The following is a 15,789-nucleotide window of genomic DNA, read 5'->3' as shown; positions in this document are numbered from 1 at the left end:
ATCGGAAGCTGATGGAAACTGCCCGCATTTCCCAATTTAACGACCCTGGCTTTTGCCACCCCCCATCCGCCCCCCCCCCCCAGGCCATCAGCCCAGCCTCCTTCCTCCCAGTACCATCCTTGCTGGCATCATAATGTCACTCAAATGTTTAAAACCTTCCCAGAATAGGCCAGTGCCCTGGATTCCCAGTTCTATTCAGGGTGGAATTTCATGGGACCCTTAGGAGATCAAGCTATGGAAAGCTGAACAAATTAGGAGGATAGATCTAGTGAGATCTAGAAACACTCCCAAATCTCTTGTAAGGGGATGAGACAAGTTGCCAAAAGGAAATCCCACCAGCCATGGAATCCCATGCACGTGGGCTCAAAACCAAGGAGGTAGGGAGTTCCCGACCAGCTGTTGATCCTTAGACAAGTCACTGAACCTCTCTGAACTTTGGTCCCCCCAGAACCACCTTATAGGAGGAAACACTCTGGGAGGAATGGGGTTAGTATTTGAACTGGGGCGGGGGGGGCTACCACCAAGCTCCCACGACCCCCAGCAGTTGCCCTGCACAGATAGGAAATGTGGGTGTAAGCAAGGGGCTCATAGCAGCCTCGGCGCAGCCCCCAAGATTGCTCTAGAAATTGAACACTAGAGGATTCCACAGCCTAACCCTTCCACACTGTTGGTGGAAATGTAAATTGAAGCAACCACTGTGAAGAACAGTATGGAGATTCCTCAAAAAAACTGAATATAGAGTTGCCATACGATGCAGCAACCTCATTCCTAGGCATATATCTGGACAGAACTATAATTCAAAAAGATAAATGCACCCCCATGTCCACAGCGGCACTATTCACAATAACCAAAACATAGAAACAATCTGTGTCCATCAACAGAGGAATGGCTAAAGAAGATGTGGTACATATATATAATGGAGTACTACTCAGCCATAAAAAGAATGAAATAATGCCACCTGCAGCAACATGGATGCAACTAGAGATTCTCATACTAAGCAAAGTAAGTCAGAAAGTGAAAGACAAATACAGTATAATATCACCTATATATGGAATCTAAAATATGATACATGAGTTCCCGTCATGGCTCGGTGGTAACAAACACGACTAGGATCCATGAAGGTGTGAGTTTGATCCCTGGCCTCCCTCAGTGGGTCAAGGACCCAGTGTTGCTGTGGCTGTGGTGTAAGCCAGCAGCTGTAGCTCCGATTCAACCCCTAGCCCCGGAACTCCCATGTGCCACAGTGCAGCCCTAAAAAATAAAATGTGACACAAATGAATTTATCTGTGAAACAGAAACAGACTCAGCAGGCATAGTGAACAGCCCTGTGGTTGCCAAGGGGGAGGAGGCAGGGGAGGGTTAGATTTGGAGTTTGGGACTAGTAGATACAAAGCGTTACTTAGAATGGATAAACAACAAGATTCAAAATAGCTCTCTCTCTCTCTTTTTTTTTTTTTTTTAAGCATGGAAGCTCAGTTTTATTTTCTGTGGTTAAGAAATATTTAAGCATCAAACAAAGCAAGTGGATCCTGAGCGCCCAAGGGCCAATACAGGCAAAAGATTAGGCCCCCATAATAAACTGGCAACTCCTACAGGAATCAATGCCCCTTGCGGGCTGCACTGTCCAGGAAGAGATACAAGGTCAGACCCTGGCCTGTCTCCCCAGTCCTGGCTTAGCGGATAACAGGGGGCCCAAAGCGCTGCATGGTGCGAATCGCCAGGGAAAGCTGGTCAAGGAAGTTTAGGATGGAAATTCGGAGGAGGCGGGAATCTTCAGCTCTCCAGTGGACGGCCAGGACGCTGGCGCTCACTGAGAGCTTCTTCCCAGCCGCCCCTCGGTGGGGTTCAGCATCTGGGGCCAGGGAGCCACGGGCGATCTCTGCCTCCAAGGAAGACGGAAAAGGTACGCTTAGGGTGAATACGAGTGGTCGGTTCCCTGGCCTTTTGGCTGTGGATGCGGACTCTCCGCCCGCTGCCGAAGGGTGCCATCCTGGCGCCACAGGCGGAACTCCCTCGGCTGCATCAGCAGCAACGCAGCCATCACCGCGGGGGCTGCTGGGGCCGCCTGGGCCACCTCTGCAGCCCGGGCCCTCGGGGCCTCCCGCCGTGCTGCTCTGCGTGATGTGTCCAGGGCGTGCTGCATCCGCCGCCTGCATGGCTGCAGCGCTCCACCAATGAGATCTTATTGGAGAGCACAGGGAACTATATCCAATACCCTGTCATAAACCATAATGGGAAAGAATTTTAAAACAAAAACAAAAAGGAAGTATCCAGAACCTGAACACAGGACTCTGCAGTGCCCCCCACCCCCGACACACACACACCTCCAGCAAGGCTTTCAAAATACTTTGTGATGCAACCCAGCCTACTTCTTCCCCTCCAACCCTCCTCCCTCGCTCCCTCGCACCCTTCCAAACTTCTGGCTTCTTGAATGTGCGGGGCTGGGCCTTCCTTCCCTCCAGGCCTCTGATAGTCCCTGCTCACCAACCGTTCCAACCACCCTCAACACCTCTACTTGATCCTCTCTTAACGGCGTCTCTCTAATCCTCTCCCTGACTCCGCCCCCACCCCCAAATCTAGATCGGGGGGGGGGGGGGGGTCTCTGCTCCAAGCTCCCCAGCCTGTATTCCTCCCGGATCTCAGGTTTCTGTTTACCTCTGCGTCCCTGGCGGGCGGTGGTGTCCATGGAAACGGAGGCTGCGTGCTCATAGATTTGCCGGCTGCATGGATGACCGGGTAAGAAGATTCAGAGCCTGGAGTGGATGGACTGGCGGGAGCAGCTTTGATCACAGCCTCTGTTGTTTTCCTTTCCCTCTAGTCTCACAAGCTTTGTTCCATCTCGCGAGATCTTATAGGCTCTGACTACTCCGTGTCTGTTTCGCTAAAGTCTGCCCTGGGCTTGCCAAATGTTTCTTCTGAAAATTCCAAAGCCTCTCAGACATAACCAAGCAGAGAAGGGAAGGGAACCCAGGCAAGAGAAACGATTTTGTTTTGTTCATGTTTGGAGCTAGGAGAAAACTAGAACCGCTTTCCCCTGTGGCCGATGAGGAGTCATGACACTGCCGAGAGAGGGGAGGACCCACAGGGAGGCGAAAGCCTGAGGAACGTGGATATTCTTTGAGAGTGATGACATTCAGAATCATAAATCAGTGGAGACGGACGGTCCTCAGCCTTGGCCCCAGTCACACGTCAGCTTGTGTTCAACAAGCCCAGACCTCAGCCTCTCCATAGAGGAGAAGGGATTGGATTAGATGTCAGCACAGCTACTTCTCACCCATCTGGAGCGCTGTCATCTGAGAATTGATGGGAGGTCTTCTTGGCCACTTTGGAGACAGGCCAGATCTGTCACTTATATGCTAGGTGACCTCGGGCGAGTTGGTAAAACCCTAAACTCAGAATCTTGAGCAAGACCTTTCTCAAGTCAAGGTTATAAGAATTCATGAAATAGCATATCTCACGTGGTACCTAGGACAGCGCTGGGACCTAGCAGAAGCTCAGCCACTGGGTGTCATCTACTTGGGTTGTTTGTTTTGTTTGCTTCTTTCTTTGTTTGTTTCACTAGTGGATTGCAGAGACCAGCTCAGCAGGTGATGGCTGAAGAATGGGTGCCGTGAAACTCAAGAGAACTTTAACACAAAACAAGACACAGAGATATTTATCTTAATTAAAGCTGGGAACCAGGGGACTCAAGGTCTCAGGGACCAAGAGCCCCGCCTCAAGAAACCTCACTGCTTCTATTGTGCTCTTTAGGATTATGTCAAGCGAGGAGGGGGTTGTAGGTGCAGGATATAGTTTTTTTTTTTTTTTTTGTCTTTTTTTTTTGCTATTTCTTGGGCCGCTTCCGGGGCATATGGAGGTTCCCAGGCTAGGGGTCGAATCGGAGCTGTAGTCTCCGGCCTACGCCAGAGCCACAGCAACGCAGGATCCGAGCCGTGTCTGCAACCTACACCACAGCTCACGGCAACGCTGGATCCTTAACCAACTGAGCAAGGGCAGGGACCGAACCCGCAACCTCATGGTTCCTAGTCGGATTCGTTAACCACTGCGCCACGACGGGAACTCCTATTATTATTATTTTAAAAGTCATGTAGCTGGTAGCTGGTCAAGCTTCTACTCCGACCTTTAGGCATTTAACAATCATTAGCATTGAGGAAGCCTGGCATCAGCTGTTTATGTATAGCATCTAAAGAATCACCATTGTGCTTCTGCAGACACAGCAGGCAGTGTGCCTATCTTTGGGGCGTGCCTAGGTTTGCACCTTGGTCTCCTTGCTGAGGCATATCCTGCTAACGAACCCTCATAAACCGCCTGGGGCCATGAGATTCCTCTTTCTTTTATTTTAACAGGACATATCATGCTGTGCAAAGGGGGGTGCCAATCTGCACAGGTCCCCCATGCCTAGACCCACGCATTATGTCCTCATTCAGCTGACCACATGAATAACTAATGCCTTTAGGTCTTTCTTCTGAAGTCATTTACCAGCACTGCAACTGTTTTTCAAGCAGGAATATAGGGTAAAGTCAAGCAGGACAAGATGGAGTTTTCTGCATAGAAAATAGAAGCCGAGAGGCTATGAAACGATTGTAGAAACCGGTCTCCCGACAGTGGTAGCAATAATAATACGGTTCTCGTAGCACAGGTTGCAAGACAGAAGGTCTGCCGCTCAGGGGCTTGATGTGTGTGACAGTGAAGACGGCCGTGAAAGCCGTGTGATGGACTGACACAGACATCAGTTGGGACAATGACAAGGCTCTGCCTTGATAGTTGCTGGCAAGAGAAATATACTGGGAGATGGTGGTGGAGACAGGAAATCTCTCTGCCGTTCCCCACGCGCGGCTTCTGCGGACTGGAGCAGGGACACGACTGTTTTCCCTCATCCCACCTGCCCCGGGGCTGGAGTTTCTCAGAAACTCTGAGACGAGTTGCATCTGTCTTCAGTGGGAGCCCCACCTAGAAGTTCTGTGCCCAGCGGAGGAAGGTGTGTCGGGGGACCCCGGCCACCCCATCAGCGACCCTCAGAGGTCACTAGGTCTTCTTTCCACCATGGATGCAGCACTATGGTCAGGGAATTCTAGGTACTGTAACCTCCTCTTGGAAACTCACAATGCACTTTTTAAAAAAAAAAAAACAAAGGCTTTTTTTTTTTTTTTTTTTTTTGCTATTTCTTTGGGCTGCTCCCGCGGCATATGGAGGTGCCCAGGCTAGGGGCCGAATCGGAGCTGTAGCCACTGGCCTACACCAGAGCCACAGCAACGCAGGATCCGAGCCGCGTCTGCAACCTACACCACAGCTCACGGCAACGCCAGATCGTTAACCCACTGAGCAAGGGCAGGGACCGAACCCACAACCTCATGGTTCCTAGTCGGATTCGTTAACCACTGCACCACGACGGGAACTCCTAAAAAAAAACAAAGGCTTTTAAAAGTCTTGCCAATATAGAAAACTGGCTGCTGCCATGGTGGGATAGCGGGGGCTGTATGCTTGCCCTGTCCCCCGTCCCTCCCATCACCCACTGCTCTCACCGCATCCTTCAGCCAGGACCAAGCCCCTTATCTGCCTCCAGCACTAGACTGTGAGCCCCGTGGGGAAAACGGACCTCATCTATTTTTTTCACAATTGTATTGATTTCCAACACCTGACACAGAAAAGGCACCGATAAATATTTGTCAAATGAATGAACGCATGAATGAATAATCTGAAGAAGGGATTAAAACAGACTCCAGGATTTCCCGTCGTGGCGCAGTGGTTAACGAATCCGACTAGGAACCATGAGGTTGCGGGTTCGGTCCCTGCCCTTGCTCAGTGGGTTAAGGTTCTGGCGTTGCGGTGAGCTGTGGTGTGGGTTGCAGATGCAGCTCAGATCTCACGTTGCTGTGGCTCTGGCATAGGCCAGCGGCTACAGCTCCGATGAGACCCCTAGCCTGGGCACCTCCATATGCCACGGGTGTGGCCCTAGAAAAGGCAAAAAGACAAAAAATAATAATAATTAAAATAAAATAATAATAATAATTAAAATATAATAATAATTAAATTAAAATTAAAATAATAATAATTAAAATAAAATAGAATTAGAGATTTTCGTAAAGAGGGACACAGGCCACACCTACCTTTCCTCACTATCTTTTAACCTCACACTGGGTTGTTTCTGCTGGGTTTTATTGGTTGGTGATGGTGGTGGCCCATTCCTTTGAACTTTCTCTTTGGTTTCACGCGCCCCCCCCTCAGATAGTCCCAGTGGTTCTCAGTCTAGTAAGAGTCACAAGGATCCAGCATTACCATGAGCTGCAGCGTAGGTTGCAGATGCAGGCTCAGATCCCACGTGGCTGTGGCTGTGGTCTAGCCTGGCAGCTGCAACTACGATTCACCCCCAGCCTAGGAATTTCCATATGCCACAGCTATGGCCCTAAAATTAAAAAAGAAAGAAAAAGCCAAAAAAAAAAAGAGGGAAACTGATTTTGTTCCCAAGAGCACCTCAGGGCCCCAAGGCGGAGAGGGCCAGCAGCAGCCTCAACATGTAGGAGGGACTCGGGGGGGAAGGGAAACTCAGGGAGATCAAAGCACACGAGGTTATGAATGAGGTTTACGAGGGTTGGAGTGATAGGTGTTGGAGCCAGGATTCTCAGGGGCACCCAGCTGTCACTCTCATTCCTCCACTTTCCGCTTGGTTACCCCCTCCTCCCGTGGGCCGGCCCAGAGCCAGGACCTTCTGGGGGCCCCCCCGAGGACCCGGGAAAGCATCCACAGGCGGAAGGTCGCCCATCTCCTTCCCAGCTCTTTGTACAATCACTGCTTCCCCCAGGAGGAGATTCTGACAAAACTTTACCTCTTGTGTCTCTGAATTCAGGGAGGGCTCAAGAGTTGTTTGAGATCAGAGAGGGCAGGAAAAAAAGCACCAGCTTTGGAGCCAGGCCAAACTGGACTTCAGCTTTTATTTAGTCACGGACAAGCTGTGTTGCCTTATTCACGTTATTCACACGTTATTCACCCTCTCTGAGCTACAGCATCTTCATCTCTAAAATGGTCATAATAATCCTGCTTTGCTGGATAGGACCTCTTTTTTTTTTTTTTTTTTTTTTTCCCTTTTAGGGCTGCACCTGCAGCACCTGGAAGCTCCCAGGCTACAGGTCACATTAGAGCTGCAGCTTCCAGCCTACACCACAGCCACAGCAATGTTGGATCTGAGCCACATCTGCGACCTACACCACAGCTCATGGCCACGCCGGATCCTTAACCCACTGAGCGAGGCCAGGGATCAAAACTGCATCTCGCAGAGATTGCACTGGGTTCTTAACACTGGGAACTCCGTGACCTCTTATTTTAGATCCTGGCTCCACCACTTGGAAGCTGTGTGATCTTTGGGGGCAAGTCATTTAATCCCTCTCAGCAAGTTTGCTCATGTGTGAAATGAAATATGAACAGCAGGAGTTCCCTGGTGGCTCAGTGGGTTCAGGATCCGGCATTATCATTGCTTGCAGCTCAGGTTGCTGCTGTGGCAAGAGTTCAGTCCCCGGCCTGAGAACTTCTGCATTGCAGTGGGTGCATCCAAAAAAAAGGAGTTCCCGTCGTGGCGCAGTGGTTAACGAATCCGACTAGGAACCAGGAGGTTGCAGGTTCGGTCCCTGCCCTTCTCAGTGGGTTAACGATCCGGCATTGCCGTGAGCTGTGGTGTAGGTTGCAGACGCGGCTCGGATCCCGAGTTGCTGTGGCTCTGGAGTAGGCTGGGGGCTACAACTCTGATTAGACCCCTAGCCTGGGAACCTCCATATGCCACAGGTGCAGTCCTAAAAAGGAAAAGAAAAAGAAAAAAAAAGCTACAGATAAGAAGAGAGAGGCTTGGGTAATCTAAAATGACCTCTGAAAGAGGCAGCGCCTTCTGGGCTGTTGCTAAATGATATTTATGCCTCATAAAGGACAAGTGTTTCCTGAGATGCTTTTAGGCAAGGCATGGAGACTGTTAAATAATAGTAAATCACGGAGTTCCCATCATGGCTCAGTGGTTAATGAATCCAACTAGGAACCATGAGGTTGCGGATTTGATCCCTGGCCTCACTCAGTGGGTTAAGGATCTGGTGTTGCTGTGGCTCTGGTGTAGGCGGGTGGCTACAGCTCTGATTCGACCTCTAGCCTGGGAACCTCCATATGCTGCAGGAGCAGCCCGAGAAATGGCAAAAAGACAAAATAATAATAATAATAGTAAATCACTTGGTGAAAAAAATATTTCCTTTCTCCATTTTTTAATCTTCTGCTCAGTCAAGGAGAACTTCTCAGACCCTAGGGCCCCGCTTACACCCTTCCACGCTTGACAATCGCCCGGCTTAACAAAACCAAAGCCAGCCTTGGAGTCAGCACACTTAGGAATCAATCGTATCTAGCTGGAAGTGAAGTACTTACTTCTATCATTCCCTTCTACTTCTGGCAAGTGATTCTGATTTTCATTTTGGGGTTGTAACATAGGATTTTCTTCATGTTATATGTCTTTGTTGAAATGAAAGCTGAACTGGCCCTTGGGGTTGATAGATGCAAACCACTGTATTTAGGATGGATAAGCAAGGAGGTCCTGCTGTACAGCACAGGGAACTCTATCCAGTCACTTGGGATAGAACATGATGGAAGATAATATAAGAAAAAGAATGTACGTATGTCTGACTGGGTCACTTTGCTGTGCAGCGGAAATTGACAGATCATTGTAACTCAACTATAATAAAAAAAACATTCTTTAAAGAAATGAAAGGGGAGTTGATATAACAAAATGTTTTAAATAATTTAATGGCTAGGAGAACTAAATATGTTAAATGAAAAAATAAAAGAGGGGAGTTCCCGTTTTGTGACTCAGTGGCAATGAACCTAACTAGTATCTATGAGGACTTGGGTTCGATCCCTGGCTCCCCTCTGCAGGTTAAGGATGCCTTGAGCTGTGGTGCAGGTCGCAGACATGGCTCGGATCTGGCATGGCTGTGGCTGTGGCATAGGCCAGCGGCTACAGCTCCAATTCCAACTCACATGCTGTGGGTGCGGCCCTAAAAAGACAAAAAAAAAAAAAAAAAGGAAAGGAAAGAAAGAGGTAGTACAAAAAGTATTGGAGGCCTTTTGTGAATGCCTAATACCTGGGAACTTCTTAGCCCAAGGTCAGTGTCAAGTGTGTTGGTTAGAAACCTTTTCAAAGAGTCCCTCCAAGCTCTGCCTGTGAGCCCAGCATCTACCTGCAATGTGATTAGGGACCTGGGAAGGCCCTGTTCCAGGCCTGAGCCCACTGCTACGGTCCTTTCTGCATCCTCCTCCCATCCCCATGCTGAGGCTGCCACAGTGGAATGGAAAACCCAGGGCCAGCTACCTTCTTGGGCAGCTAGGGGACCAGCTTCCAAGGAAGCTCCTCCTTAAAAACTCCTTCCTCCCTGAACTGTCCCCCGATACCTCCAAAACTCTGTCATTCAACCCCAAAGTGGCCCACTCTAGTAAAATGTCCTCTCGGAGTTCCAGGCATCTCTCCCCTGGGGTGAAGACAAGGTCCAAAGAAACCAGCGTCACCTCATTCCTTTTCCTAATCACCCACCCTCTTCCGCTTCCATTTATAGAGCACCAACTGTGTGCCAACCACGAGGCTAAACTTGTTGCCGCATGAGATCATTTGAGCCTCCGTGGCCGTGTGTCGTGAGGGTTTCGTTCCCCGTCTCCCTCGCAAAAGAGGATCTTGTCCAAACCCTTCCAGGCTGGTCGGTGAAGGAGCGTGACTCCAACTCAGGATGGCTGATTCCAAAGCCCAGGTTTTTAGCCCCCTGGCCTTCAAAGACTGTCTTTCCTTTCATCCTAGTCCCACCCTTGACCCTCCCCTCGCAGCTTCTTTTCTGCCGCCAAATGAATGAGCTCTTGAAGTCAACCCAGGGACTAGTCAACTCTTTCCTAGCCCAGGGCGGTGAGCCCTGCCCTCCTCTGGAATCTCTGCTACTCACTCGGGCTACGTCTCCCCTTTTCCCTCTCTTTCCAGCCCCCCAAAAGGGAGGAAAAGGCACTCCCCACCAGAAGAGGCTCCTACAAGCCTGGTTCTTGCAGTGTGTTCACTCGCTGAACCCCGTATCAATTCCTAGAGGCTTAGTGGATAACTGGGGAGACCGAGACGCCAAGGTCCCAGCACTAATTCAGAGCAGTATCAGCCTTATAAACGAGTCGCTCTGTTCCCAGAGCCTCTAAAACACCCTCATTATGAACGAGAGTCTCCATGTCCTAGAGACAGCTCAGAGAAAAGACTCACTTTCACAGCCGGGCCCTGAGCCTGCACTGTGCCAGGCACTGTGCTCCAGGGCTGACATGCGAAGCCTGGCAACAAGCTTTCAGGGGAGGCACTGTCATTATGCCCACCTTACAGATGTGGAAACGGAGTCTCGGAGAGGCTCATCAACTTGTTCACTAAGAGCCAGCAGAATGCACACCCAGCTCTGGAGGCAAGAGCAGATGGGATGGAGGGAGACAAAACTCCTTGTAAACATAGGTTCTCTCTGGATTCCCGGACCTCCATGGATGAGCTTTAGGAGACCTGGGAATGTCATGAGTTGTATGCAAATGTGTGTATGCGTCTTCGGGTTGGGAAGAGATCTGTAGCTTTCAATAGCTACTCAAAGGAATCCCTAAAGACAACCAAGGTGAAACATCCCTAACCTAGCACCATGCCTGGCACACAAAAGGCCCTCAGCATTCCTGGGGAATGAATGAATAAATAAGTAAATGGAAGAGTGAGGGAATGAATGAATGCTCCTCCTGCTCCAGGAGACTCCGCCCATGACCTGCTACACACACCCATCTTCTGAGATGGCGAAGGCAACCCTGGGACCTGAGCCCAGTCCACCCCCAGGTCCTTTCTCCCGGTCCCAGAGGCCATAGCCAGGTGCTCTGAGAGCTCCAAAAAGACGCTTCCCCCGCTCTCTTCCCACCTCCACCCCTGACCATGACCAGGCAGAGGCAGGAGTTGTGCAACTCAGAATGAAGCTTTATTGATTGCTGGGAGGGGCAGGGGTGAAACTGGACTCAGGTATGAAGTGCTCGAGGTGGGGGGAGAGGGGATCCCCCAGTGTCATCTGCGGGGGGGCGGCTTCCTAGGCCTGAGCTGTGCAGAGCGGCCTTAGTTCTTGGTGCGAAGGACTTGCTCGTGGGAAGACACCACCTTGCCGTCGTGCACGTCCATGACTTTGGTGCGGATCTGGCGAGTGGAGGTCACTGGGGAAGCGGAGAGAGAGGGCGTCATCCGTGGTGGGCAGACCATGGAGAAATCAGGAGTGGGGAGGCCAAGAGCTAAAGGAACTTGAAGGGACGCTCTCGCTGCTGCCCTCTGCCCTGATGACCGCTTCACTCACTGCTCCTGCCTCCGCACGGAGAGTATCAGCACATCTCTTTCAGGCTAGGGCTCCCTGAGGTGTCCTCAGACTGGGGCTCCCTAATAACTCAGACCAAAGTGGTTCGGTCTGCATCTGCCCAGACGGCTTGGTCTGGGTGGGAAGACCCACGTGGGGCTCTGTCCCTGGTGCTGACCACCAGAACGAGGGGGTCTGGCACAAACATCAGGCCTCTAGCAGCTAACCCCAAGGAGGGTTTAGCAGAATGCCTTCTTCTATCCAAAGAGGTGCATGAGGAAGGGATCCTGGGCGGGAAAACCCTAGTTCGACTCCTCCAGAGCCCCCACCCAACATCCTACACCTGCTGGGAGACAGGGGGTGGTCCTGAGTCCAGGTTTGATGAGGAGGAAGGTCTTACCATCTCTGGATGACTGAGAGCCAGAGGAGAACTGCGAGGAAGAGAGGCTGTGAAGACAGAAAGGGGCAAGAGCGTTAGACACCTGGGGGCACTGAGTGAACAGTCGCAGGCAGGACGGGGAGGGGGAGGGGGGCTCCCCCAGAGCACTCACTGGGCATCCTCGCCCTCCAGCAGGCGGCGGTAGGTGGCGATCTCCTGCTCCAGCCGCGTCTTCACGTCCAGCAGGATCTTGTATTCCTGGTTCTGTTGCTCCATCTCGCAGCGCAGCTGCGCCAGCTGCTCCTCCACGCCACTGATCAGCTCCTGGATCTGGGCGAGCTGCATGCAGTAGCGGCCTTTGGTCTCCTCCAGGCTGTTCTCCAGAGACGCTTTCTGCGAAGGAAGGAAAGAAGATGGGGAGTCATTCCCTCCCTCCAGGGCGCGGTGAGCGCACCCCGGGCCCGGCAGCGCCCCCTACCATGCTGAGCTGGGACTGCAGCTCGATCTCGAGGTTCTGCACGGTGCGCCGGAGCTCGGAGATCTCGCTCTTGCCGCTCTGCACCAGCTCGCTGTTGGTGGCCACCTCGCGGTTCAGCTCCTCCGTCTGCAGCAGAGAAACCAGCGTTCACAATGCAAGTTCCGGGAGGCGCACGTCCCGGGAGGCAGGGGCCCCTCAGAAAGCCACCCACCTTGCTGAAGAACCAGTCCTCGGCATCCTTGCGGTTCTTCTCGGCCATCTTCTCGTACTGGTCGCGCATCTCGTTCAGGATGCGGCTCAGGTCCACGCCGGGGGCGGCGTCCATCTCCACGTTGACGTCCCCGCCCACCTGGCCTCGCAGGGCGTTCATCTCCTGCACGGCCAAAGAAGAGTCAGGCCACAGTCAGGCGCTTCCGTGTGGCAGCCTATTAGGGCTCCCTAGGCAGAGATGCCCTGGCCCGGACCTTGTCCTTCGCCATCGCAATTCCGCGCCGCCCCCCGCGCCCGCCCCGTCCTCCAGCTATCCCTCGAGGCTGGCTCACCTCCTCGTGGTTCTTTCGGAGGTAGGCCAGCTCCTCCTTGAGGCTCTCGATCTGCATCTCCAGGTCGGCTCTGGCCAGGGTCAGCTCGTCCAGCACCCTGCGCAGCCCGTTGATGTCGGCCTCCACGCTCATGCGCAGGTTCAGCTCCGTCTCGTACCTGGAATGACCCAAGAGAAAAGGAATGAGACACCCATCCTGGCCGAACTGAAGGCTCTCTTCTCTTCCGCCTGCAGCTCCTGCTGGTAGTTGGCATTCCGCCGGTGATTCAGGGAGCCAGTCTTAACAACCGCATGGACAGACTTGGGGCCCATTATTGCTCAGATCCGAATATTCCAGGGGCAGGACTCCGTGCCAGGAATGAGACAGCTCAACCTGCTATAGAATGTACAGAGGCAAGATGCTTCCGGCTTCAGCCAACCAGTAGCACACAAGCACCCAAATATGACTCCCTCCTGCACTTCGGGGGCAGGTGGGAAGTGGGAGCGCCTCTCCCCAAGGCAGTGGCTCCCTAATCTGGCTGTAGATCAGAATCACCCAAGTACCCTGTAAAAAATAACTGAATCAAAATCCCAAGGGTGGGGCCCAAGAGCCTTGCATTTTTACAAGCACCCCAAGGGGTTTTCACACAGCCTCCCTGGCACTGGCCAGTTCTGTTTAGAGAACATTCCAAAACTGCCCCACCCCGGGGAGACTGGATGCTCTGGGCCACCGCTGCAAACTCACTTGGTGCGGAAGTCATCAGCGGCCAGGCGGGCATTGTCGATCTGCAGCACGACATTAGCGTTGTCCACGGTGGCCGTGAGGATCTGCAGATGAAAAGAGCAGAGGTCCCTGGTCAAATGGACGGCACCAGCCACACTGGACTGCAGCCTGCATCGGCCTTTGGTTTCATGCTTTGGCCTGAGTCCCCCCTACTCCCCACAAGCCTTTGCACAGCAGCCTGAACGATAGCCCCCAGAGGCCCAGCTTTGACTCAGGACTTGCTTGACTCCTGGTCAGGAGAATGAGTAGAATGGATAGAAAGAGCCCGGGCCTCAGAATCAAAAGCCCTTGAGTTCTGGTCCTGGTGCTACCAGTGACTTGTTGCAGTGATGGATCTCCAGGCCTCAAATTCCCTACGCACAGAGGAGGGGAGAAACCAGGCTCTCCAGACCCCCTTCCCGTCCCGAATCCCCCTCTCTGCCCAAGCCAGCCCCGCCAGTCCTCTGTAGGCACCTACACTCCTCTGCAAGCCCGCAGCACACAGGACCTCAAGTGAGGCTTTCCCAAACATGGAGATTCAGCTTCGAAAAGAAGCAGGAGGAAAAAAAGAAAAAGATTGATTGACCCAGGATGGGCTGCAGCTCCCTCCCTCATGGCCTAATCTCCCTAATCCACGCAGAGCACCAGAACCAGGAAGCAGGATCAGCAGGGAGGGCTCCGGGGGTGAGGTGGAAGCAGGGGGCTCGAGTCAGAGGACACATGTGCCCCTGGTGCCCTCCTGTGCAGGGCATGTAAGGTGGGTCACCACTGATTGTCTCTGTGGGTTTTTCCTTGCCCTCCTGGCTGTGGGGAGGGGCCGCCCGTGCCAGGGCTCATGGGCGGCAGCCGCCACAGCCCAGACTAATGAGCTCATGAGCAGGATGGGTGTCTAGCCCTGTCCCGTTACAGCCTCGCTCCTCCCCTGCGCTGGAGGACAGGTAGCCGCCTCCTGGGCTGGCAGGAGGAGAGAAGCATCCTTGCCTTGGCTCTGCCATTCATTTGCTGTAGGACCTTGGGCAGACAGCCCCCAATTTCAACTTCTTCCTCTGCAACGGGTAAGGGTGGGAACCCCTGGCCTTTCCCAGTCTAAGGACCTGGAGCCTAGAGGGGCATGAGCGAGATGGGGAAGGGAGGCCGTGTTCTCCGAGGCCAGCTCTGTGCGGGGCGTCCAGAGCCAGAAGGAGGGGTCTAGGGTTGGAGGCTCTCGTGTCTAGGAAGCTCAAGTTGCCCGTGGCCGTCTATTGCTCCTGAATGAAGTGGCTGGAAAGGCACCTCTTGTTGCCTGGCCCACGCACCTTGTTCCGCAGGTCCTCGATGGTCTTGAAGTAGGGGCTGTAGTCCTTGGACTCAGCCGGCCGCTGCCTCTGGTACCAGTCGCGGATCTTCACCTCCAGGTCGGCGTTGGCCTCCTCCAGGGCGCGCACCTTGTCCAGGTAGGAGGCCAGGCGGTCGTTGAGGTTCTGCATGGTCACCTTCTCGCTGCCCACCAGGAGCCCGTCACCACCCCCGAAGCCACCCCCGAAGCCACCACCGAAGCCACCACCGAAGCCGGCGCCAAGGCCACCGCCATATCCTCCACCGAAGCCGCTACCCAGGGCCCCACCGAAGCTGCTGCTGCTGCTGAAGCCGCCACCGTAGCCGCCCCCCAGCCCGCAGACCCCTCCGGAGGAGTAGCGGGAGGAGGTGACAGACAGGCCCCCGTAGGCGCTGGGGGCCCGGTAGGAGCCTCCGCCCAGGATGGAGGATATGCGGCTGGAGCCACCGCCAATGCCACAGGAGCCCTTCATGGAGCTGGAGGAGGTGAACTGGCGGCTGCAGGTGGCCATGGTGCCGAGGAGGGAGGTGAGCGAGCGAGTGAGCAAGTCGCAGAGAGAAGAGAAAGGAGCTCGGTGGCTGAGTTCGGAGAGGATGCCCGGCTTTATACTCCTCGGTAGGGGCGGGCCTGGCATTTTCCATTCCCCTTGGCTTTCATCACCCAGGAGCCTGTGCCAACTCCCAGGCAGATCCCTCCTCTCCTCCGCCTCATCATGTCTGTCATATTTTACTGGAAACTCATTGTTCGGGGTGTTTGGGGTTTCTTGTCCCGCCAGGTGTGATTCACAGGAGGAGGTGTGGACCTGCAGGCTACACTTTCCCTTCGGGCCCCAGGAGCCTGCTCGCCAGGCTCAGCCAGGCGGTGGGACTGGAGCCTCTCTGCACCGCAAACCTAGTGACCTGTTAGTTCCCCCATTAACTAGGGGGGCCTGTGACATCCACCTAGATGAAGCCCCCCGCTCCAGGTGACACCTGGCTGGAGGAGCATCAACATGG

The 15,789-nt window shown here is 53.3% G+C and overlaps 1 protein-coding gene and 1 pseudogene across 3 annotated transcripts; both read right to left on the bottom strand.

Annotated features, from left to right (window-relative positions):
• Positions 1,437-3,414, bottom strand: LOC100515685 (annotated as a pseudogene). 2 transcript variants are annotated; one of them, XR_002337107.1, is made up of 2 exons: positions 2,656-3,414; positions 1,437-2,216 (listed from the first exon to the last, which is right to left on the bottom strand). The product of XR_002337107.1 is annotated as an EKC/KEOPS complex subunit LAGE3 pseudogene, transcript variant X2 (transcript). The 2 variants fall into 2 exon arrangements; XR_002337106.1 differs by lacking the exon at positions 2,656-3,414 and adding an exon at positions 2,408-2,577.
• Positions 10,958-15,386, bottom strand: LOC110255312 (keratin, type I cytoskeletal 14). Its single transcript, XM_021067000.1, has 8 exons — positions 14,775-15,386; positions 13,462-13,544; positions 12,739-12,895; positions 12,408-12,569; positions 12,197-12,322; positions 11,891-12,111; positions 11,740-11,786; positions 10,958-11,205 (listed from the first exon to the last, which is right to left on the bottom strand). The coding sequence occupies exons 1-8, from the start codon at positions 15,303-15,305 to the stop codon at positions 11,111-11,113; spliced, it is 1,422 nt and encodes a 473-aa protein (XP_020922659.1). The 5' UTR covers positions 15,306-15,386; the 3' UTR covers positions 10,958-11,110.

Source organism: Sus scrofa, chromosome 12 (genome assembly GCF_000003025.6).
Source record: "Sus scrofa isolate TJ Tabasco breed Duroc chromosome 12, Sscrofa11.1, whole genome shotgun sequence".
NCBI lineage: Eukaryota > Metazoa > Chordata > Mammalia > Artiodactyla > Suidae > Sus > Sus scrofa.
This window is presented reverse-complemented; position numbering and strand designations above follow the sequence as displayed.

What these genes read in the sequence shown, in the direction of transcription:
- LOC110255312 (XM_021067000.1), bottom strand. Translation starts at nt 15,305, where the DNA reads ATGGCCACCTGCAGCCGCCAGTTCACCTCCTCCAGCTCCATGAAGGGC. An exon ending in TGCAGTCCCAGCTCAGCATG is followed by an intron (nt 12,112 to 12,196) that starts GTAGGGGGCGCT and finishes CTTCCTTCGCAG; the next exon opens with AAAGCGTCTCTGGAGAACAG. An exon ending in CTCTCAGTCATCCAGAGATG is followed by an intron (nt 11,206 to 11,739) that starts GTAAGACCTTCC and finishes CCGCTTCCCCAG; the next exon opens with TGACCTCCACTCGCCAGATC.